The sequence below is a fragment of the Theobroma cacao genome, chromosome 9 (assembly GCF_053813885.1).
Source record: "Theobroma cacao isolate CCN51 chromosome 9, ASM5381388v1, whole genome shotgun sequence".
In the NCBI taxonomy this organism is placed as follows: domain Eukaryota; kingdom Viridiplantae; phylum Streptophyta; class Magnoliopsida; order Malvales; family Malvaceae; genus Theobroma; species Theobroma cacao.
Window position 1 is genome coordinate 42,371,670 of NC_142647.1, and position 24,396 is coordinate 42,396,065.

General features: G+C 33.3%; 3 protein-coding genes across 3 annotated transcripts; 2 read left to right on the top strand and 1 right to left on the bottom strand.

Annotated features, from left to right (window-relative positions):
* The first annotated feature begins 806 nt into the window (after window positions 1-806).
* Window positions 807-1,655, top strand: LOC148760990 (uncharacterized). The gene is made up of 2 exons (XM_088809720.1): window positions 807-1,153; window positions 1,304-1,655. Exons 1-2 carry the CDS (start codon window positions 807-809, stop codon window positions 1,653-1,655), a joined length of 699 nt encoding a protein of 232 aa, XP_088665846.1.
* Window positions 1,656-6,995: 5,340 nt separating this feature from the next.
* Window positions 6,996-8,209, top strand: LOC18589942 (F-box protein At1g30200-like). The gene has a single exon (XM_007015145.3). The coding sequence runs from the start codon at window positions 7,082-7,084 to the stop codon at window positions 8,144-8,146; it is 1,065 nt and encodes a 354-aa protein (XP_007015207.3). The 5' UTR covers window positions 6,996-7,081; the 3' UTR covers window positions 8,147-8,209.
* Window positions 8,210-9,701: 1,492 nt separating this feature from the next.
* On the bottom strand, window positions 9,702-15,389 carry LOC18589943 (RNA-binding KH domain-containing protein). The gene is made up of 13 exons (XM_018127755.2): window positions 15,228-15,389; window positions 14,790-15,002; window positions 14,613-14,689; window positions 13,693-13,803; window positions 13,413-13,481; window positions 12,304-12,360; window positions 12,089-12,127; window positions 11,873-11,977; window positions 11,627-11,709; window positions 11,450-11,531; window positions 10,277-10,420; window positions 10,100-10,174; window positions 9,702-10,013 (listed from the first exon to the last, which is right to left on the bottom strand). The coding sequence occupies exons 2-13, from the start codon at window positions 14,983-14,985 to the stop codon at window positions 9,894-9,896; spliced, it is 1,158 nt and encodes a 385-aa protein (XP_017983244.2). The 5' UTR covers window positions 14,986-15,002; window positions 15,228-15,389; the 3' UTR covers window positions 9,702-9,893.
* Window positions 15,390-24,396: the final 9,007 nt, after the last annotated feature.

Sequence of the window (24,396 nt, forward strand, 5' to 3'; positions counted from 1 at the left end):
ATGTCTGGAATTTTATCCTGTTATACTCTACTAAGCTCTCTGTTCGAAGGGCTACCACGGTTGCTTTATGTTGAAATAGGACTTGCATTCAAAACCACATCCATTCATGCTATTAATCTTAGGACCATATGTGACCATTTTGTATTAAGACAGCTAGCTTTCTGTCAAATTATGATAGCTATACATCTAGTGAATGACTTATGTGATGGTTTGTATGTATTTTTGTGTTTGGCTACTGTTTAAAGCTTACTTGTTAAGTTTTGCTATGTATATATACTAAGTCAATGCATATTAAAAGCATGTAGCCTACTGTTGTAATAAAAACTATCTTCACTTGCTTTGTTTCATACCTGTTCGATCCTACATCTACTAAACCCCAACATGGTATCAGTGCTCCAATGATCTTAGAGGCTTATTAGCAAGCTTTAAAAACCTTCATAGCACATAAACAACCTTCCTTTCAGCCAAGTATGGCATCAAGTGGCAATGCAACAAGTCTCTCTGCACCAATCTTCAATGGTGAGGGTTATGCATCATGGATCGTCAAAATGAAGGCTTTCCTCAGAGCATTTGACCTTTGGGAAGTTGTTCAACATGGAGGAGAAACCCCTGAGCTTAGGGCCAGTCCCACCATAAACCAAATAAAACAACATAGTGAAGAAGTAGCTAAAAAGTACAAGGCACTATCCCATATTCACTCTGTTGTAACAGAACATATATTGGCAAGAATTATGGCTTGTGAAGTAGCCAAAGAAGCATGGGATAAGCTCAAGGAGAAGTTTTAAGAGTCAGACAGAACCAAGAAGATGCAGGTTTTGAATTTGATGAGGCAATCTAAAGTGCTGAAGATGAAGGAGAATGAGTCTGTAAAGGATTATGTAGATAAACTCATGAAGATAGTCAACCACGTTAGGCTTTTGGGAACTGAGCTTTCAGATGCAAGAATTGTGGAAAAGGTGTTGGTAAGTATTCTTGAGAAATTTGAGTCAAAGATTGCAGCTCTTGAAGAATCTAAAGACCTCACCTTAATGATGGTGTCAAAGTTGGTAAATGCCCTTCAAGTTGTTGAAACAAAGAGACAGCTCAGGCTTGATGAGACAGCTTTGCAAGCCAAGTTTAAGGACAAGAATGTCTTTCATGACAACAACAAAAGGTTCTAGGATGATAAAAGGAACAAAGAAAGAAAAAAATCTCCAAGTTAGAGACAACAAGGTAGGAAAAGTAATTTTGCAGCATGCTCATACTGCAAAAAGACTAACCACTCTGAGAAATATTGTTGGTTTAAACCTAAAGTTAAATGTAGACACTGCAATCAATTAGGTCATGTAGAAAAAATATACAGAAATAAGGCTACTCAACAAAACCAGCAAGCTAAAGTATCAGAGGAAGCTGAGATAACAGAAGAGTTGTTGTTTATAGCATCCGAGGGCAAAATGGGAAAATCATATCAAACTTGGTTAATTGATAGTGCTTGTTCAAGCCACATATCACCTAATGCATCGTTGTTCACCGCAATTGATCAGAATCAATGTGCAAGGATAGAAATTGGGAATGAAGAGTTTTTGGAAGCCATTGGTAAAGGAACATTTGCTGTTTCAACAGCAAAAGGAACCAAGTATGTCTCAAAATTCTTTCTAGTGCCTCAAGCATGTTAGAACTTACTTAGTGTTGGTCAAATGGTTAACAATGACTAGACCTTGCTGTTTAAAAACAAAGAATGTACTATCATTGAGCCTTCAGGCAATGTTTTAATGTCTATCACGATGAGAAATAGATCTTTTCGTCTAGATTGGCATCACGTGAGTCTAAAAGCTGTTAAGAATGATGGTTATGATGTGTCTGAGTTATGGCATAGGAGATTTGGGCATTGCAACTATTCTACAATGAAGTGACTGAAATTTGACAATTTAGTGACAAAAATGCCCTCTATACATGAACACATTGATTTTTGTGAAGTCTGCCAACTAAGAAAGCAAACAAGGCTGCCATTTCCTTTGAAAAGCACTAAGAGAGCTTTCGAGAAGCTTGAACTGATCCATTCTGATGTATGTGGTCCATTGAGCATTGCATCACTTAATGGTAGCAAATATTTCTTACTGGTTATTGATGATTTTTCCAAGATGTCTTAGATTTATTTTCTCAAATACAAATATGAGGCATTCAATATGTTTAAGAAGTTCAAGGCACAAGTTGAGCTTGAATCAGGTTGCAAGATTAAAAACTTCAGAACAGACAATGGTGGGGAGTACTCATTTGTTGACTTTGATAAGTTCTTAGTTACTGCTAGAATCAAGCACCAATTTAGTATCTCTTATTCTCCTCAACAAAATGGGATATGTGAAAGGAAGATAAGAACTGTGCTTAATATGGCAAGATGCTTGCTATTTGAAAAGTCTATGACTAAGCACTTTTGGGTAGAAACAGCAAATATTGTTGTTTATCTACAAAATATTTTGCCAATAAAGGCATTAAAGAAGTTGACACCTTATGAAACATGGTATAATGTCAAACCTACTGTTGACCATCTCAATTCTGGATGCATCTGTTACGTGCATGTTCCAAAGGCCAAGAGAACCAATCTAGAACCAAAAGTCGAGTTAGGAGTCTTTCTTGGCTACAATTTGCAATCCAAAGGTTACAGGGTCTTCAATTTAAGCTCCCAAAATGTTCAAGTCATAAGGGATATTAAATTTGATAAGCAAGCCTATTGGAACTGGAAGTCAAAAATGATTGAGGCTTTAAATGATAGGTTGCTTAGTCTAGAGACATTACCAAAAGTGGTTCAAGAAACTTATGAAGATCTTAATGATGAAGAATTTGTTATTAGGGGCACCAGGACTCTAGAAAGCATCTATGACAGATGCAATATGACCATTACAGATCCTACAAGCTACTCAGAAGCCAAAGAATTAGCTCACTGACAGGCTGCCATGAAGGAAGAGCTAAGTGTGATTGAAAAAAATAAAACTTGGTCTTTGGTTGATAGAACAAATTCTATGAATGTCATTGGCACTAAATAGATTTTGAGAACCAAGTTCAATGCTAATGGTTCAATAAACAAGCATAAGTCTAGGCTAGTTGTAAAAGGTTATACTCAACGATCAGGAATTGATTTTATGGATACATTTGCACCAGTGACTAGATTTGAGATAGTTAAACTTTTACTTGCAATAGCTTGTGGTCTTGGTTAGGAGGTTAATCATCTTGATATCAAGTCAGCACTCTTTGAATGGAGTCCTACAGGAAGATATCTATGTTGAAATACTTGATGGGCTGAAAGTCAATGATAAGGTCAATAAGGCTTGCAAGTTGCAAAAGGCCTTGTATGGTCTCAAATAAGCCCCTAGGGCTTGTTACAACAGAAGGGATAGTTATCTGGAGTCAAAAGTAGGGGTGAGCAAAACCAAACCAAACCAATTATTCACCCAAACCAAATGCAATTTGAGAAAAAAAGTTTGGTCTAATTGGTTTGTTGGATCAATTAGTTTAAAATGTTTAGTCCAACTGGTGTTTTGGTCAGTTCTCAGTTTTAAAATTTTTAGACCTATCCATCCAAAAAATAAAACTAATTTTACATATATATATTTTTTATATATTAATATATATAATAGTTTATATATATATATTAAGAAGAATTGATGGTAAACTTAATTAATAATATACTTAAAATATATTAGTTTATTTTATGTACGTATACAAATTATAATCATAGCAATTTAATTTTTGTTATATATTTATTTATAAATTTGTATTAATATGAAATTACAAGTTATATATTTTAAATAATATAACTTATATGTTAATATTATAATATATGATAGTAAATATCTTACATATTAATATGTTGTAATTATTACCCCTTGGGCATGGTTCATAATATAAAATGTTATAAATATATATCTAATTGTATAAATATTCTATATATATATATATATATATTTAATTTATATATAAGTATTACTATAACTTATAATAAACTTTATTAATATGATTACACTTAATAACCTTATTAACTATCACCTTAGTTCTTATAACATATTATTTATAATTACTTATTATTTATACAAATTTTGATATAAAACATTATAACATATAAGTTGTGTCATTAATTTCATATATAATAATAAAGTAATATATTATACGTACACATATATATTTAATTTATACATAAGTATTACTGTAATTTATAATAGACTTTATTTATATGATCATACTTAATAATTTTATCAGTTATTGCCTTAATTTTTATAACATATTGTTTATAATTAGTTATTATGTATACAAACTTTGATATAAAAATTAAAATATTATAATATATAAATTGTGTCATTAATTTCATATATATAGTAAAGTAATATATTATATATACATATATTTATTTATACATAACTTATATATTTTATAATTACGGATGAAGTTTATAAGTTTTAATTTTATAATTTAAAAAAATAATAAAATTTGGGTCCATTGGTCCAAAACCAAAATGAGGAAACTAATTCTATGATTGGTCGGTTTGGTCTTCCTTTATATTTGATCGATTTTCTAAAAATGTTTGGTTTATTTGATCTTTAGATATGACAGATCAAAGCACCTAATCCACCCATTTGCTTGCCTCTAGTCAAAAAGGTTTTGTAGTAGTGTACATGAACCTACACTTTATGTCTTAAAGGTCCAAGATCAAGAAAAATTGATAATTTCTTTGTATGTAGATGATTTGTTTGTTACAGGTCTTGGAAGAAAACTCATAACTTAGTTCAAGGCAACCATGAAGACTAAGTTTGAAATGACTGATTTGGGAAAAATGAGGTACTACTTGCGATTTCAGATTGATCACTATGACCAAGGTACCTTCCTTTATCAGAAAAACTGCATTGCTGCAGTTTTGAAAAGGTTCAATATGGTGAAGTGCAAATCAGTTGCAACTCCAATGGTTGTAAATGATAAATTCAATGATGCTAACTCTCCTAAACTCACTGATTCTTCTATCTAGAAAAACTTAATTGATAGTCTACTTTATGCATGAGGATCAAGGCCTGACATCTTGTTTTCAGTGTGTTATCTCTCAAGAGTTATGCAAAGTCTTACTATTCAACATCTCTCAGTTGCGAAGAGGATTTTGAGGTATCTATAAGGCACTCTTGACCTTGGCTTACACTTTAAATGTTTGAATGAAGTGAGATTATATGGTTACAGTGATAGTGATTATGCTGGAGATGTCAAAGACTTCAAGAGTACCTCTGGTTATGTGTTTTTCTTAAGAAGTGTTGTATTTAGTTGGAATACTAGAAAGTAAGAAGTGGTAGCTCAATCTATTGCTAAAGCAAAATATATTGCTGCTGCAGCTGCAATAAACCAAGTTGTTTGGCTCATAAAATTGTTTCTAGATTTGAAGTTCGATCAACAAGAAGCAACTGATTGTTCTTGGATAGCAAATCAGTAATTGTTATTGCCAAGAACCCTGTAAATCATGGTAGAACCAAGCACATTAATGTGAAGTTCCATGCAATTTGAGAAGTAGAAAACTTGAAGGAAGTCAAGTTCGGCTACTGTAATTCAAATAAGCAAGTAGTAGATATCTTCTCCAAGACATTACTAGAGGAGAGGTTTGAAGACCTTAGATTGATGCTACAGGTTTGCAAAGGAAGTTTTAAGGAGGAGTGTTGAAATAGGATTTGCATTGAAAATCACATTGGTTCATGTTATTAACCTTAGGACCATATATGACCATTTTGTATTAAGACAGTTAGTTTTCTATCAAATTATGATAACTATGCATCTAGTGAATGACTTATGTGATTATTAGTATGCATTCTTGCGTCTGGCTACCATTCAAAGCTTACTTGTTAAGTTTTGCTATGTGTATATACTAAGTTAATGCATATCAAAAGCATGTAGCATACTGTTATAATAAAAACTATGATAAAATACTCTAACATTCTTAAATTTTAGTTAAAATTTTAAACAAGTCCATTAATTTTTGAAATGGACATTTCCCCTCAAATATGTAGACATTGTTAACAGAAATTAAGAAAAGATTAAAATATCTTTTATTTTTTATTAATTTAAAAAATTATTATTTTCTTTTTTTTAAAAAAAAAGAAAAGAGCACCCCAAGAAAAGGGAGCATCGACCGAGGGAAAGAAGCACCAAGTGCTCCTTTGGGAGCCCCAATCAAGCTTTCTAAGGGAGCATCGGTGCTCCCCTTGGGGACCCCAATTTAGGGAGTACTAGATCTAGTGCTCCTTTGAAAGTCCTGATCGGGCTCCCCAAGAGCTCTGATGCTCTTTATCTTGGGTGGTTTTTGTTATATTTAAATTAATAAAAATAAATAATAAAATTATATAATAATAATTTTAAAAATGAATAAAAAGTAAAATTATCTTTTAACCTTTGCTACGTTAGTAAGTTGATGAAAATATTAATAGTTGATTAATGGTAAGATTTATGTGTTTAATGAAAAATATTTTTTGAAACGATGTGTGTATTTTAAAAATTAATAAATTTTTGTATAATTTTAATAAAAAATTTAAGAGATAAAAGGACATTTTATTCAAAAAACTATCTTCACTGACTCTGTTTCATACTTATTCGATCCCACGTCTGCCAAACCTCAACACTTTAATGGCCACAGGCCAAAATGCAACTTCATCCCCAAGTCAACTATTGGTTAAATGTCATGAGATGTACGAATGAATTTATGGCAGCGAACAAACGGAATCAGATATGAGAAACAATTAAGTATTAAGGATTATCGTTTCCTTTTGACCAAGTGTGAAGACAAGTCCTATCAGAAAGAAATTGTATGATGACAAGTTTGCCACGCAATAGAGCCGCCAAGGTCTTACCTTTGTCAACTTTGGGCAGCAATAATCTCCTAAAATTAAAAAGGTTGCCAGTTTGCAAAACCCATACGGCTTTCACAGTCATCAGCCTTTTCCTCAGCTTGTGCTAGTTTTATAAGCGTGTGCAGATCCATGGTCAAAACGCGTACTCCCCCCCTTTGTTTTCTCCAAACATAAATCACCAATATCATTTCCCTTCAAAATTCTCCCATCAAAGCTCCATTTCTTTCTCAGAACCAATGTCTTCTAAACCAGAAGAAGATTCATATTCAGATAACTTTGATCGTCTGCCAGATGCTCTTCTTCTCTTCATCTTCAACAAATTGCAAGACGCCAAATCTCTTGGCAATTGTCTTTTGGTCTCAAAGCGTTTCTTTTCCCTTACTCCCTTCACCGACACCATTTTTGTCTCAATCCCAACTCCCCACCACCTGTCAAAACCATGGACAGCGGCTTCTTATATTAATACCTTGAGACTTCTTGTCCATAGCTTGTTCCTCAAACCACTCAAATGTTTCCATCATATTACGGCTCCGAAGTCAGCCACAAGGTCATTCGATAGTTCACATCATCAGCCAAATGCAGTTTTGAAGAATTTCAAGGAAATAAAATCATTGCATTTAGAGCTTCCATCACATGGGGATGACTTGGGGTCAGATTGTGGAGCTTCTTTCCTTAAATGGAAAGCAGAGTTTGGCAGCAACTTGGAGACTTGCATTATTCTTGGAGCAACATCTTTTGAAAGAAGTAACAAATTTTCGTCATCAAGCTTTTGCTTCCAACAAAAAGAGCAGGAATGCATGGAACAAACATTAACCGATGATGAGCTGAAACTACGAGTTATATGGACCATCTCTTGCTTGATTGCGGCTTCAACTAGGCATTGTTGGTTCAAGAAAATTTTGGCTGACCATCCAATTCCAATCCTTCAAAGACTGCTGATTTCTGATGCAAATAAGCAAGGGAAGCTTTATATGGGAACAGAAAAGCTGGTTCAGCTGAGGAATTCCATGAACTCACAAAAAGAAACATTAGAATCATCAACATTGGAGAGGACCCCAGTTCCAGAATTAAGCATGAAGCTATGGTACTTGCCCGTGCTAGAGTTGCCAGAGTCAGGATATGTGATGAGAGGGGCGACACTTGTCCTTATCAGACCTGTTGCTTGGACGACTGAAAGGAGGAATAGTGATTTAACGGTGGGGAAGTTGGACTTGGAGGGAGATGGGAAGGCTTTCAGCGAAGCTGTAAGGGAGATGATCAAAGTGAAGAAGAATTACTTGATGACAATGAGCTCCTTTTGAGATGTAAAATAATATATGCAATGCTAAGGATTCCATTCTTAATACAGAGTTAAAATTCAAACATCTCTTCTCTCTATATTTCTCCAAATATAATCCAGAAATATATGAATGTAAATTGTTACTAATACCTGTTTTTCACCTATGCTCATCCTAGAACTTTTTTTTTTTTTGTTTTTTGAAATTTCATTTGAATTGAACTTACAACGATTTTGCAAAGTTATGCCCCAACACAGGACCAAGGGTATACCATTACAAAATTCTCTCATTGTCGAATTCCCTGTACACTTTCAGAAAGAAAACCACCCTAAACATCCACAGCGAAAACAGCCAACCCCACTAACATCTGGTTAGCCACTTGCACACAAAAGAACCCTCATACAATGAACAGAATGAAAAGATAACACCTAACAGTAAAACAGTCCCCTGCATGAACCGACACCACAATAATCAAGCAAAGAGAGACCAACCAATAGCACTACCATTACCCATCAACCACGTAGGGACGCCCCATCTTGAGCAACGCCATCATAATCATCACTGCAAGAGGAGCAGACCTACTCAAGCTCACGGTTCACAGTTCATTTGCAGTTAATTGCCATATTTCTTGTTCTTTCTTCTGTGTTAGGTTCATCCACCCAAATATTGTGCAGATCAATCTCCCTACCTATTCCAGACTCATTCTAGAACTTATCCATCCAAACAGTCAATTGGTAACATAACTCTCCTTAATGCCTTTGGAAAGTTAAAAAAAATAAAAAAGAACTGTTAACCTACCTGTACAGCAAATGAATGTTTAATGCATACCTAAAGACACCCATAACTTAGAAACCTAATCTCAGCGACCATTCATTAATGTTAAGGATGAGTCTTTGCCAACAATTTATCTCATCTTTCTTTAGCTTGACTTTTATCTTAATATTTTTGTTGGGCATTATCATTTTGGATTGTCTAATTAGTATTAATTAGGAGATGTAGTTATCATCTTAGGTGCTAAACTTCTATTGAATTGTTGCACATATCTATCCGATTATAAACTTGCCTAAAAGAACACTACTTTTGTATTCTAAGGTAGGAAGGGGTGTACTTGGTAGAGGCCAAAGCTTGGAAAACCAGAATTATCTCATGTCAACTTCAATAGTTTAAAAACTCTCAATACTTGTTTTCCTGTTTTATACTTGAGTCTGATTTTGAGCTCCATAAAAGGTTACTACATGCTCAACACAGAGACAGTAATTTGTAATGCACATAAGCAAGGGAGCAGAAAAACAGTTTGTTGACGTGAGGGGTTTCAATAACTATTTTAAGTGGCTTTGTTACAAGGAAAATACAGTAGAAAAGATGTCAGAACTTAGAATTGGATGGCCACCCAAATCAGTGGAGATGATGAGGGATTGAAGGCGAAGAAGTGCGGGCGTCGATGGTGCGAAAATACTTGTCAAACTGCAATCTTTAACTTCAGACAGAATTTTGTATTTTAACATAAGATCCCATATTCCTTTTTTGGCCATGCTTTCTCTCCATTTAATCGCCAAATAAAAAGACAAAAGGAACAAAATGAGGAATGAATTTCAAATTTCAATATATGAGTTTCTTTGAAGTAGTCTATGCAGACTTTGAAGAGTGCAACATCAGCTGTTTCTCAACAATGGCACACATGCGCGTCATGGGATCGAGCAAAAGCCAGCACATATTTAGCAAAACTGTCCTACCATGAACTTGTCTAGCCTAACATTCATAGTGGCCTATACTAGGTATGCTTGGATTTCTTTTTCTTTTTTAAAGGTTGTTTCCCAGCAGGTGCTGCAATATATTCTTCTGCATTGATATTTTGGAAAGATTTTTGCTTCCCAAACTCCTTGGCCTTTTGCTGCAGCGGAAACCAAGGTGGGATTTGTTAGGATATGTTTCCTGATTTTAACAAAAATGAAAAGAGATCTTATGAATTAAAATCACCTTCAATGACATGGTAAGGACAGCAACATCTTCCTTATCATTCTCTGACTCTCTAGAATCTTGCTTTACAGGTTCCTGCAACAGGCAAACAGGTTTTTTAGAAATAAATAAATAAAACAAAACAAACAAAAATGGATGGACACAGGTGCCTGTCCCTTATGGACTTCAAAATAGAACCTTGGGAGGAACAAATGATTCTTCTCTTTTTCGTTTGTTTTCAGCTGTTTTCTGCGCCTGCTTCTCCTGCTTCTCTTGCCACTTCTTAGCTAATTTCTTTTTCTCACTCAAGAAATATTCCCCAGATTCCAATTCTTGATCAATCTGGAAGATATCACCACGTGTCGCATACCAATACATGTTAGTTTGTTTTCCACAAACATCCGAAAAAAAAAAAAAGGAAAGACAAAGAAAAAGACTGCATTCCACACATTTAGCTCAAAGAAGAAATTGCAATATTGTATGCATTCTAATGTTCTGACACAGTAAGTGAGAAAATCAGGACAGCCTAAAGGGTTAAAAGGGGTGGGGAGAATTCTTGCTTCAAATACGTATCCCAAGAAAAACAATAGTTTATCTTCCTTTTCTATTCAGAAAGAAAGGGAAAGGACAAATCAACTACTTACAGAAAATGAATGCTAGAAGCAAAGTAAGAACTACTCATAGTTGACTCTAAATTAACCTTCCAAATAGAATAAATTTCCAAGTCCTATGTAGATTAGTTTACATACACCTATAAGTTCGACAAAAGTTGATCAACCAACAAGCTACTGATAAGATATAATACATTTTTAAAATAGAATCAGCTAAATGCTTTCATGGCAACTGATGGCTTGCACAAAACCTTTGGAGTCTCTCTCCCACTCATCTGTGCTAAAACCCCTTACAGTTAAGACAACTAAATAATTTACGACTAAAGTTCTAACAAGCTAAGAAAAAAATTTTACAGTTCATCTTGAAAACAGAATCAGCTAAAGGCCATCGTCACAACCCATGGTTTTTACATAATTTCTTTGGATTTTCTCTCCAACTCTCCCATGCTGAAATCCACTCACACTAAAAGCAGGTGGAGGCATCATCAACTTCTAGATGATTGACTCATAATTAAGATTTTAATCAGTAGTTCTTAAAGCAAATATATTCAGCTAAGCAAAACAGGATTATGCTACATATAGCTACTATTGTCTATTCTAAAACAAACACAAGTTAAAAATAAAAACTGAACTGGAGAACAATGTCTTGGAGAAAAACTTTACTTAAAAGACTAGGAAAAATTTGGTCCTAATACAATCAAAGAGACAAAAGGCAAAAAAGTTACCAAAGGAAACCAAAAGAGACAAGCAGCTTTCTTACCTTGCTAGGTTGCTGAGGAGGAGGGAAGGGTGTATATGGTTTCTTCTCTTTACTCTTAACCTTCTTCGTTTGAACATTTTTCCTGGAAACATTATTTCGTAGTTAAAAGAACATGTAACAGAACGGAGAATGAAAATGATTAAAATGTTAGAACATACATGAACAGATTTATCTTACTTCTTAAACTTCGGAAGAAACCTGTCCCAGTTTTCATTTTTAAGTGTTGGATCCTTCTCAAGTTCTTTCTTCATCATGAGAATCTAGACAAGAAAGGAAGGTAAGAGAAAATGAAGATGTGGTCAGGCAGCAAATGAATGGAGATGGGTGTCAGTGAGTGCTCATAGAATTTTAAATCACATCTATACTGACATAATTTCAAGCAACACCAAGTAAACCCAAAATTGCAAGTCAACTCTGTGGCACCTTGATATGGTATACAGGATGCATTTTATTTTCTATGCAGTCTTCCACAATCCTCCTGACTTGTTTTAAACCTTTAAATGCACCCATAGCAGCGACAGTGTTTCCCTATTCCATCATGAGCAAGATGGAAAACGTTTTCAGTTTGTGGTTCTCCATTTCAAACACAGATAAAAAAAATGCAGGTCAACAACCAAAATTACGAGGGTTAGCAATAACCTGAACAAGAATGTAGCAGCTTGTCAATATTTCAAGTGCCTGCATCCAGTAAAGTGAGGGAGGAGTAAGGCAGTGAAAACAATTTCAAAAATTTCTTGCAACACACCATCTCATAGTCAATAGTATATACTCATGCCTCAACATAAGCTACACCTTTCCTTCAGGGGATTATTTCAGAAGCTTGTCAAGGAATCAGTCTAAGAATAAATGCACACCTTCAAAGTCGAAGAATTAGGCCCCACAAGACGCTGCCTTCTTTTAACAAACCGTTCCTGTTAAAAGAAAATATTTAGACACCATAATGACAAATATAAAACGTTTCCTAATATTTGCTTATTTTTCATGAAACTCTCAGTAGACCTAAGTTGTTAAAATCGGGATACTATTTTAGGATTGATTAGGGGCCAGGCATTGAACCACAAAATTGAGTCTACTAATCCCTAGCTCGCACTGACGTATAAGTAGTTATAAATGTTTCACTTTGAACACTAAATAGCGTATTTGGGGGAAGGCTGGATTGAATGAATAGAAGTTCAGCATGCATAGACAATTAATATCTAGTTTCTGCCTTCAGTATGTTGCTAACAAAACAGTTCAAAATAGCTATATCAAAGATAATGTAATTGTGTCTATGTAGTATGCTGGTGGCAGTAAAAAGGCATATACACATGTACTTATATACCTACATAGATAAATGTGTGTATGTTCTAACAACAATTGAATGAATAACTGAAACAAAGATGAATAGAAAACTTAGAAAATCTTTCAGACCATAATCATAAGATTATACGATCCAGATTGGAATTTAACAACTATGGGTTGGTCCACATTTTGCATTGCCCACACAGCCATCAAACGATAAATACATCACCAAAGAATGATCTTACATCAATTTATATGAAGATACATAAAATGTATCAAACTAAAATAGTATAACTATAGACTTGATGTTTGTGCATAATTAGCTTCAAGAATAAAAGCTAAGGCACTCTGATATTATGATCTTAATTTGATGGGGCATTATGTAGGCAAGAACTCTTCTTATTGAGTGCAATGCGTCAATATAGTTGGCTCTACATGATGCTAAAAGAATGTATGTTACAAAAATTAAGACTTAGGTGGTTCCAGAAATATAGGATCCATTGATCAGCCATGGGACGCTCAAGTAAGTGAAAATGATAGAGACACTCGAAGCTAGACAGAAAATTCCAGCCCACTTCTCAAGCATCTCCTTGTATGCCAATAGAAAACCATTACCAGATTTCGGAAAGTAAATTGGTTAAAGTTATAACCTTTTAGATAAAGAAATTTAAGAAATACGTACCTTATTTCGCACCAAGCTTCCAATTTTGATTATGTCACATTGCATTTCATCATCCAGTATTTTGATTGCCTAAGACAGTAAAATAAACAATAAGAACTATATTCAAACTACTAAACTCAAAAACTAGCAATCTGCACTATGGAAAAACAACCTTCATACAAATGGTTACAAGTACTGAGCAAAAACTATTCCAACGAAACAGTAGAAAAATTAATGTAAAGTAATCAATCATTTAACTAGTTGTCATTGATGAAAACACAAGACTAGTTGACAAGTCCACCTGAGGTGCAGGAACACTTCTTGATAGAAGCTTGATGAGATCCCTGGCTTTGATAATAATATAAGGGTCCCTAGTTTTTCTTGTTGTTGAAACTGTCATGGACCCTTCAACCTGAACAGCAATTAAATATATCACATGGTAAACAACACATATGCATATATGAAGAAAATAAAAGTACATTGAAAATAATCAAAGTAATGTGACTTTCAATAAAACAAGTGAAACAAAAATCTCTCGCAGTCAAGCATTTATTAAATATTTCAAGAAAGGTGACACTTGAATCTTTTGAAGAATGCAATCTGATTCACATGAAAATATATAAGAATTATATCAAATTATAATTGAGACAGAAGTTGATCCATCACTCTGACAGCTTTCTCAAGATAAGGAACAATTACTAGGGCTTCCAGACACCAGAATGTCTTTGTATCAAGAAGAACAAGCAAAATCAAGTGAAAGGAGTAGTTCCTTTTCTTGTAGGCAACAAGAATGGAGTGAAAGATGTTGTCCCTCTAAATCATTTGTAACCAAATTGTATGCATAATTATTCTATTAATATACCAGCAATGACACCAGACCTCTTTTATTTTGCATGTTTGCATATCTTTTTACTAATGAAGGCAAAATTGTAAAAGCATTAAGTAAATTACATCTATTTCCTTTCTTTCCACTACTCAAGCAAACAAGTTCAGTGCTATATCCCTATAGTTCATTTCCACTCACATTTTTAGAACATTAAAGAAGGGATCCATTCAACCAACCATAGTGTTGCAACAACACAGTGTTCCACTTTAAAAGCAAACAAAATAAAAACCACCACTTTTTGCTTTTACCAAACTCAAATCTAGAAAACAAAAGATCACTAGATTAAATCATTAAAAAGCAAAATATGACCAAATTTGATAGAATTAGAAGCTTACCAAGTTGAGCTCAGCCGCAATACCATATTCTTTCAAAGCAGATTTAACCTTTGGCCAAGCTTCTTGTAAGTATTTTTCTTAATTAAGACAAAAAAAAAAAAAGAAAAGGACCAAACGTAAGTGCAATTTCCAGCTAGTAATAAAAGCAGAAAAATGGTGAGAAAGTTAGTTAATTACCTCGGTAGCGAGGGAAGATAGTGGAGAAAGAGCTGATTTCGAGCAACCCATCGGGGTTCCAAGAAGGGTCGAACTTGTCTATCTTCCAACGGTCAATATTTGGGTCTTCGTCCCATGGCTTGGGCTTATCGTGTTTTCCTTTATGCTTCTTCTTCTGTTGCAGATTCACTTCTTCTTCCATATTCTCCTGCTCCATCTTAACCTCCAAAAATCCTAAGAGAAAGAAGAATGGGGTTTAAGGGCTTCCTTCGCTTTTGAGGCAAATTAAGAAATTTGTACTTTTATTTTTGCTTCCAATTTCTATTTAATGTTATCCTTAGAACATAACAATGGAGTGACAGAAAAGACAAGTTTTACTCAACAACTAGAATAACAAATTGTTCAACAAACTGAAGAAACAAATTGCAGAAAAATGAAGCTGAGGACGCAGCTACAAACCTTGAGAAGAGAAAGAAGCTGGCACCAAACTGAAGAAGCGACAGCTGCAGTTCTCGCCGACTCACGCCGCACTTGGAGGCTGCTGGGCTGGGGTGGCTCCGTTTGGGGAAGGAAGGGTTTGTTTGTGTTTTTTGTTCTTTGCTTTTGCCACTTCCTTTGGAGGTTGCTGGAAGGAAGCAAAAACAATTATACAAAAGAACCCGAAATGCTGTTTTCTGTGGGCAAAATTTGGTCGTGGGCTTTTGGGCTTTTAGTTGTCTTATTTGATTGTGGATTATCCGCATTTGGGCTTTTGAAAATTTCAGATTGATTGCCAAATTTCAAAATTTGAAAGAAGCCCAATTATGTAAAGCGATCCATCTGCTTAAATAATGGCCACATTTAATATGATGTTATGGTTGAACTTGAACCTAATACAATTTAATAAAAAAAAAAATCAAGCAATGTATTATGTTGTATTTTATTAACTAAAATAAATTGTACAATATTCGAGATGATTTTTTTTATAAAATTAAAGTACGTTCATGCAATGCACTCATGTAATATAAAATTAGAGTATGTTCATGTAATGCATTCGTGTAATATAGGCAAAACAATGTTTGTTAAAATATATCTACATTTCAATGATCATATGGTGTTTGCTATACATAATTATTCATAAAGCTATTTGTCAACTACAATGTGTACAGAAAAGGTCAAAAGTTCCACAATTGTTTAAGCAGTAATCTATTTAAGAGTTGTAAATGTAAACTGTAGCCGAGGTTGTTGTCGTCAAAAGTTGTATAATTGTTTAAAGTGGTAATCTATTTATGTCATATAGTCATAAGGAGTTGTGAATGTAGGTTTCAGTTTACAGCCATATGGTTATGAACAAAAGTTTACAAAGAAGGTTGCAGCTAAAATTGAGGTCTTTCAAGTTGTTCTTCGGAATAACAACTTGCATTAAAGTGAAATAATTTATTATTAAATATATTTTGATGCAAGAAGATGAAATTATATTAAGTTGAAAATGTTTTATACTTGGTTTTGTATTTTTTTTTATTGGTGATTCTTCTCCATGATTGGTTGTTGCTAGCTTTGAGGTGTTGAGTATGGAAATAGCTCTCTTGGTAATGGTGAAAGTTGCTCTTGAGAGTCATCAAATGTGATCGGAAGCGGTGTGGCTTGAGATGGAGTAAAAGCATATTGTATACACCTATTTTTTTTTAGAATCATTTTACTTTTAATTCCATATTTTGTTTTTATTTTATATTATTTTATTTTTAATCATTTACGTTTTGGTCCAACCCAACTTAGGGTTTAGTCTTTAAGGACATTGTTGGACCTTGTGATCAATAAAGGAGGAAAGCCTAATAGCTAGGCCCAAAAATAGTTTTAATTAACTAATCAAGCCTATAAACGGATCAAGCAAAGATTAAAGCAAAAGACTAGGATTAAAACAAACCTGACTTGAGAACATTATGAAAATTAAAAAAATAGAAAAATAGAAAAAAGAAAGAATAAAATAGGAAAAAGAAAGAACAAGCAAATGAGCAGTAGCAAGTTGGGCATGGCCTTGTCACCAAGCCCAGTAATAATGGCTGTGGACACCTTGCCTAGCGCAAAAATATCACGCCCAGTCAAGCAAGGTAAAAAGGTGAAGTGGTTGTATGGCCACCCCTGTTGAAGTAAGATGTTAGTGGATTGATGTGATTGTGTAAAACATGAATTTCAAAAAATTTCTTTTATAAAGGAAGCAAGCAATCCAATTGCTCACACGAAAACACATAATTTTTATTGCAAGTAATATAATCACATTCTAAAAAAAAATAAAAATCTATTAAGTAAAAAAAAACATACTTTTTATATTAAGATTATTATTTTTGGATGCCACCACACTAATGAATGGTTTCCCAACCAAACAAGTTTACCACTTATTCTTAAAAAATGCTTTCAACTTGAACCTTAAGTGCGGAATGCTAGACAAGGAGATAGCAACCGATTTTGTCTCTATTTTCTTCCTAAAATTAATGGCTACTTTACTTTAAAAAAATTCAGTCAAGAATGGGAGAGAGAAAGATAGATACGACAAAGTTTGGAGTAGGAGAAGAAGTGATGGCTGAAACTTTTTCAAGAAAAAGTATGTACATTTCTTTTCTTCCAATCTCTTTTCTTTTTATTAATACTCTTGCTTTAAAGGTTTAATCAAAATCAAACACCTTTGAATTGATCTTGACAATCAATTTAGAGTTATGGAAGCATCAAACATGCTCTATAATTATCAAAATTAAAATTAGAGCATAAATAATTTAATTATTTGATTATCATTTAGAGTTTTTGATAAAATAAAACTCCTTATTGAATAATAATTATTATTTTATTATTATCCATATTTATTTAAAAAAGAATTAATAATAAATAAAAGTGTGATAGTCAAACATGGAGTCTCTTTTTATTAACATAGATGTCTAGATTCATTTTGTAAGAATCTTCCTAGCATTATCTTAGTTTTATGACAACTTTTGTCTTTAATTAAAACAAAAATATTTTATCTTGTCTAAATTGAGATAAATATGTTTCTTATCTAGATTAAGACAAATTATTTTTCTAGTCTTAAATTAAAACAAACCTACTTTCTTGTTTAAATTAAGACCAAACATGTTTTTTCATCTAAATTAAGACAAACATATTAAAGCTGTCATTTTTGTACATAATTTAATTAATCAAATTAAAACATGCATTCTAACTTAAACAAGTTGAATTCTACGAAGCTAAGTGAAGAATCTATTTGGACATAGATATTCCAAGTTCTAATAAACTTGGAATTATTCTTAATCTCATTAAAAATAATTCAAGCTTATATTAACCATGAAATCACTCTACCATAGATTCATGGTTGCACTATTGGATTAACTATTATTACAAGAAACAATTCAATACTAGATATTAATTATTAGTTGTCTAATTGCAAACCTTATACTATAAACTCTCAAAACCATCCAATGATAAAAAGTAAAATTACCGTTTTACCCCTTATGCCAAATTTGTCTCTTAGTCTCAAATTTTATCTAATTAGTAATTCAATACTCTAGATCTAATTGTTTGAGTATCTAGAAGTGATGAGTAGCTAATTCATCAATCCACTAGGCCTAAATTAGTCACCAATCTTCGTGAAATTACTAGAAAAAATGTTAATGCTATGAACTCCATTATTTGGATGTATGTTCCCAGATATTCATCTCGATTATAATCCCAAAATAAGAAGTCTAGATCAACACTTTATGATGATCATGCTCATGGTAAATCAAAGATTATAAGGAGATTAAACATGAGTCCACTACCCATTAAGATTTCAGTTCTACTATAAGCAAATGCATAAGTGTGAGATCAAGATTTAAGTAGTGGTCAAACTTAAATTTGACATGATTCCAATTCATGTTATAGTGTCATTGCTAGAAGGCAGCCATTTCGATGATTTGAGACTCATCATTCCCTTGAAGTGGATCGCATTTATTTCGTTAGAAGTAATCTAGACGTTATAGCCTTAACATAATAAAGTGACTAACTTTATTATATGATTGTGAACAATTTTTAGATTTAATTAAAATATATGTATGCTATGTATGACTCTTGATACAAATATATTTTAATATCTTAATAGAATCATGGTACCTATATAACTAGATAATGAATGCTTACTTAAAATAAACTCTTCATCTAATTATCAAAATGTACTTTCATTACAAATTTAATGAAATTAAGCATGAGAATATACTTATACTTGCTTTCTAAGGCACCATATTCTCAAAATTCCTAACAATCCCACCCCTTGTCCACTGTTATCATAATAGAGTGTAATAGGCTAGTTCGCATCTAGAATTACTTCAAGGTCTATAAGAAACTTATGGAGCCATGTAGCTTCCTTTATTGCTTCACAAGTTGCAACATACTCTACCTCCATAATAGAGTTTGCAATACAAGATTGCTTTACACTCCTCCAAACTATGGCTCTTCTTCCAATCATGAATACAGATCTTGATGTCGATTTCCTAAAGTCAACATCATACTGAAAATCTAAATCAGTGTACCCTATTGCTACAAGGTCACTTTTAGAATATACAAGCATGTAATTCTTCGTTTTATGAAGATAGTTAAAAATGCACTTGACTGCAGTTTAGTGCTCCATGCCAGGGTTTAATTAAAATCTGCTAATCAATCCAATTGTATAGCAAATATCTGGCCTAGTGCACAACATAGCATACATGAGACTTCCAACGACAAATGCATATAGAATCCATCTTTTGTTTTCAACTTCCTCTCGAGTTTTAAGTGACATCTCCTTAGAAAGTTTGACTCCATGTCTAGAGGGCATAAAACCCTTCTTGGAATCTTGCATAGCAAACTTGGCCAAAATTTTGTCTATGTAGGATGCTTGAGATAATGCTATTTGCTTATTCTTATGATCCCTTATAAGTTTGATCGCCAGAACATAGCTAGTTTCTCCCTAATATTTCATATTGAATTCTTGGTTCAGTCAACCTTTAACTGTTGATAACATTCCTACATCATTCCCAATGAGTAGAATGTCATCAACATAAAGGACTAGAAAAACATCTTTTTTATCTTGTATCCTTTTATAGACACAAGGTTCGTCAACACTTTGTTGGAAACCGTATGATTTGATAGTAGTATCAAATCTTATGTTCCAAAACCTAGATGCTTGCTTAAGTTCATAAATGGACCTATGCAATTCACAGACCTTATGCTCGTGGCCCTTTTTAATAAAACTTTTTAGTTGAGCAATAAAAATGCACTCTTCAAGATCCCCATTTAAAAATGCAATCTTGACATCCATTTGCCATATCTCATTTTCAAGATATGCAGCTATGGATATGAGGATCTTGATGGATTTAAGTGTAATAATTAGAGAGAAGGTTTCTTCATAGTCAATCCTTTCTCTTTGGGTAAAACCCTTGGCCCCTAGTCTAGCCTTGAAGGTGTCTACTTTCCCATCACTTCCTCTTTTTCTCTTATAAATCCATCTGTGCCTCTATAGGTTTTATCCCTTCAAGTGGATTTGCTAAAGTCCAACTTTATTAGAATCCATGGAGTCTAACTTAGATTTCATTGCCTTATGCTATTCTTCAACATCTACATCGTTAATAGCTTCCTTAAATGTAATATGATCAGATTCATATTCATTTAAGAGTGCAATCATGTTTTCTCCCAAACCCATGTATCTCTCTGGTTGTCTCACAACCCTCCCATTACGTCGAGGAACCACTATTTGATGTTGTGTTTCTACTTTAACCATTGAATCAGACTGTGTTATGACATCTACAAAATTAACTCTTAAATTTGAAGAATCAGACAATTCTTTTAAGACAATTTTACTTCTAGGTTTGTGATTTCTCACAAACTCTTCCTTTAAGAAAGTGGCATTCGCACTAACAAAAACTTTCTTATCTTGAGGACTATAGAAATAATAACCTTTTGTTCCCTTTGGATATCTTACAAACAAGCACATCTCAGTCTTTGGTTCCATTTTTGTGGACTCAGGCTTTAAAACTTGTGCAGGACACCCCTAAGTTTGTAGATGATGTACATATGTATTACGCCTTATCTATAGCTTCCTTAGTGTCTTAGGCACAGCCTTAGATGGATCAAAATTAAGCAAGTACTCAGCAGTTTGCATACAATATCCCTAGCATGAGATTGAAAGGTTAGCATAGGACATCATTGATCTAACCATTTCTAAAAGAGTCTTATTTCCTCTTTTAGCTACACCATTATGTTGAAGTGTTCTCAGCACTGACAAATTGGAAACTATCTCATTGTCAATGAGATAATGCAAAAATTCATTCGATAAATACTCACCTCCCTGATCTGATCGAAGTTTTTTCAATTGCTTGCTTAGTTGCTTTTTAACTTCAACTTTGAATTCTCTAAACTTTTCAAAGGATTCACTTTTTCTATGCATTAAATACATAAAGCCATGTCTTGAGTAGTCATCAATAAAAGTTATGAAATATTCATAACTTTCTCTAGCTTCTACGTTCATTGGTCCACACACATCTGTGTGCACCAAGTTTAGAACTTTTGGCATTTTGTTACTTTTTGCCTTGGAAGGCCCTTTAGTCATTTTAGCTTCAATACAAGACTTATATACTGGCAAAGGACCCTTAACCATGTCTGGTAGAGTACCATCATTTATAAGCCTATTGAGTCTATTTTGATTGATATGACCTAAACACATATGCCAAAGATAATTTTGATTTATGCTAGATTCTTTGACTCTTTCAGTTTTAAATCGTATTGCTTTTTATAGCATTTGCAAAATAAGTCATAAGCTCAAGGAAATAAAGATTATATCTTACAATTCCAGAACAAATAAAATCCTTATTCAAATAAATAGTGAGTGTCTCATTAAAATAAACTGAATATCCAGACTTTATTAAACAAAAGATAGAAATCAAATTTTTATAAGTCTTTGGAATGTAATAAACATTTTCCAAAACTAAGCTATGACCATAAGGAAATTGAAGAATAATGGCTCCCATAGCTAATGTTAAAACGAATGTACCATTTGCCATCCTCATCTGAAACTACCTTTTACTCAGTTTTCTCTTTTGTTGAAACCCCTATAAAGAATTACAAACATGGTTAGTGGCTTCAGAATCTACTGTCCAAGTATTTGTAGAATCAACCACTAAACAAGCTTCTAACATATTTAGAAAACCCATACCTTGTTTACTCTTTCGAATTTCTTCAAGGTGAACCTTGCAATTTCGATTTCAATGTCCTTTCACACCACAATGGAAACATTTTCCTTTGGTATTGTCTTTTGAAGCAGTTTTTTTCTTCATGGGCTTTTTCTTTGCTCCCATTGAGCCCTTAAAAGTCTTTTTATTCTCAACTATCTTTTTTTTACCCTTGGCTTTAGGCTTAGAAGTGGAAACTATTGGGATGAGCCTTGCAGCCAATTGGAATTAGTTAAGGCTTGATTACAATCATGCAACAACATCATTCATGTTGAATGATTAAAGGTTTTCCTTCATCAATAAGACGTCAATTATAACAAGTTGTAAGTCTAATTGGATAAAGTCCATGAGATTAATATGTCTTGCAAGGGAACTATAATGGGTTGCACTTTTGACATTCTTATGCATCAAAGCGTAATCTCAAAATGTTCCTAATCAATGTATCATTGAGACTAGACATCAATGATACTTAGAGACTAGTATATTCTATGTTTCTTACTTGAGAAGTAAGCAACCAATCTCATAGGTTGAAGTATAGAAATACTTGGAATTAAAATGTAGGTGCTTGCCTAGGAAAGCAAGTTCACTGAACATGACCCGCCATGAGAAGTGCATTTGGTATTTCACTCAAGTGTCTATGCAATACTTCTCATGTGTCAGTTGTGTAAATACTCCCTAGACTTGAGACACTAGGTTGTCTTATGTTTGGAGTGCTATGCTTTGATTTCATCACTACGGATGCCTAACCAAGGATGCCTAAATAGGATGTTTTTGGGTATAGCATGAAGCATGTGATGGCAAATGAGTGGTCAAGGTAGGAATCATCAACCCAAGTGATGCAGGGGGCATATCCTAACTATTCTGGATGGATATCAGCTTATTGAAGTCCTTGGCCAAGGCGACTTAAAGATTATGAAAGGAGTTTCATAAGTCTTTATAAAGCTGATGATCAAACTTTAAGAACGAATATGGAGATCAGTAAGAGTAGACACTGTATCGTGCTCTTATCATCTCCGGGATATATGATGCGGGAATGAATTACACTGAAAGGCTGATCACTAAAAGGTTGAGTCAAACCATCTTGACTCTTCTAACATTTGAGTGGCCATGATGGATTGCTAGATCCCAATCTTGGTTTATGAACTCTAGGTAGTTAACTTAATTAATGATAAATTTAAAGTAGTTTAAATTTATCTAATTCTAAGTTTAACTTAAGAATTATATGTTGAGTTCATTGCCAACATGTTAGAAGCCTAATGGGTCACACACCTAAAATGAATGTTAAAAATAAAATGGGAGAGGTGATTAAGTTGGACTTAATCCAATTAGAAGTTATGAGCTTCTCAAGCACTTGATTAAAATTATTTAATTAAGTTGTGCCTAATTAACTAAATTATTTAATTAAATCATTGGGCCTAATTAATTAAATTGTTTAATCAAGTCATTGGGCCTAATTAATTAAATTAAACAATTAAGTTATTGGGCCTACTTGATTAAATTTGTTTAATTAAGTCATTGGGCCTAGTTGATTAAAATTGTTTAATTAAATTGTTGGGCTTAATTAATTAAATTATTTAATTAAGTTATTTGGCCTAATTGATTAAAATTGTTTAATTAAATTGTTGGGCTTAATTAATTAAATTGTTTAATTAAGTTATTGGGCCTAATTGATTAAATTAAACTATTAAGTTAATTAGGCTTCTAAAGGACTTAATTAAATTGTTTATTCAAATTATTGGATTAATTGGCAATTACAAAATAGTTTTGTAATTAAGGTTTAAAATTAATCCAAGGTATAAATACCTTGTTATAGCCTTCAAACAAAAGAGTGGAAACGGTTGAAAAAAAAAGGGAGTGAACGACACATTAGAAATTCTTTTGTCTTACCGTTCATTGTGTGAAGAGAAATAGTTTTCATTCACTTCATTTTTTTTTTGTGTTCAGCCTCACAATTTTGTGTGGATTATAAGTTTATGAAACTCGTTTTTTTTTTTTATAATTGGGAGAAGGGGGATTCGAACCCTGCTCTTTAGGCAGGGGGATAATGCACCAACCAATGAACCAAATCTTTTATGAAACTCATCTTTGCTAGCACATTGTTAAGGCATAGCACTCTCAATCCTTAAAGAAGGATTTTCTCATTCATTGGTGTGGATCACCATTAGAGGTTGCACAAGGATTCCTTGGACAGCTTTGGTTTGCAACAACCAGGTTGAGGTGGTTGAGCTTTTTGAAGGCTGATTTGGTGGTTTAACAAAGTATTCATCAACCTTTGTTATTTAGGAAAAGTGATATGATCATATACTTTTATTTTAATTTAATTCTGTACTCGATTTGGCATGAAAGAGATCCTAGGAAAGTGAGGTGTAAATTTAATTTTTAAATTTATTTTCGTTGCGTTTTATTTGTATATGATGCATGATCAGCCC

Bases quoted from the DNA above. Each gene is read 5' to 3' on its own strand.
- LOC148760990 (XM_088809720.1), top strand. From the start codon at position 807: ATGCAGGTTTTGAATTTGATGAGGCAATCTAAAGTGCTGAAGATGAAG. The intron at 1,154-1,303 runs GTTCTAGGATGA...AGTTAAATGTAG, and splicing joins TTTCATGACAACAACAAAAG to ACACTGCAATCAATTAGGTC.
- LOC18589942 (XM_007015145.3), top strand. From the start codon at position 7,082: ATGTCTTCTAAACCAGAAGAAGATTCATATTCAGATAACTTTGATCGT.
- LOC18589943 (XM_018127755.2), bottom strand. From the start codon at position 14,985: ATGGAGCAGGAGAATATGGAAGAAGAAGTGAATCTGCAACAGAAGAAG. The intron at 11,532-11,626 runs GTAAGATAAATC...TAATGTTTCCAG, and splicing joins TTTCTTCCGAAGTTTAAGAA to GAAAAATGTTCAAACGAAGA. The intron at 10,175-10,276 runs GTTCTATTTTGA...TGCCTGTTGCAG, and splicing joins AATCATTTGTTCCTCCCAAG to GAACCTGTAAAGCAAGATTC.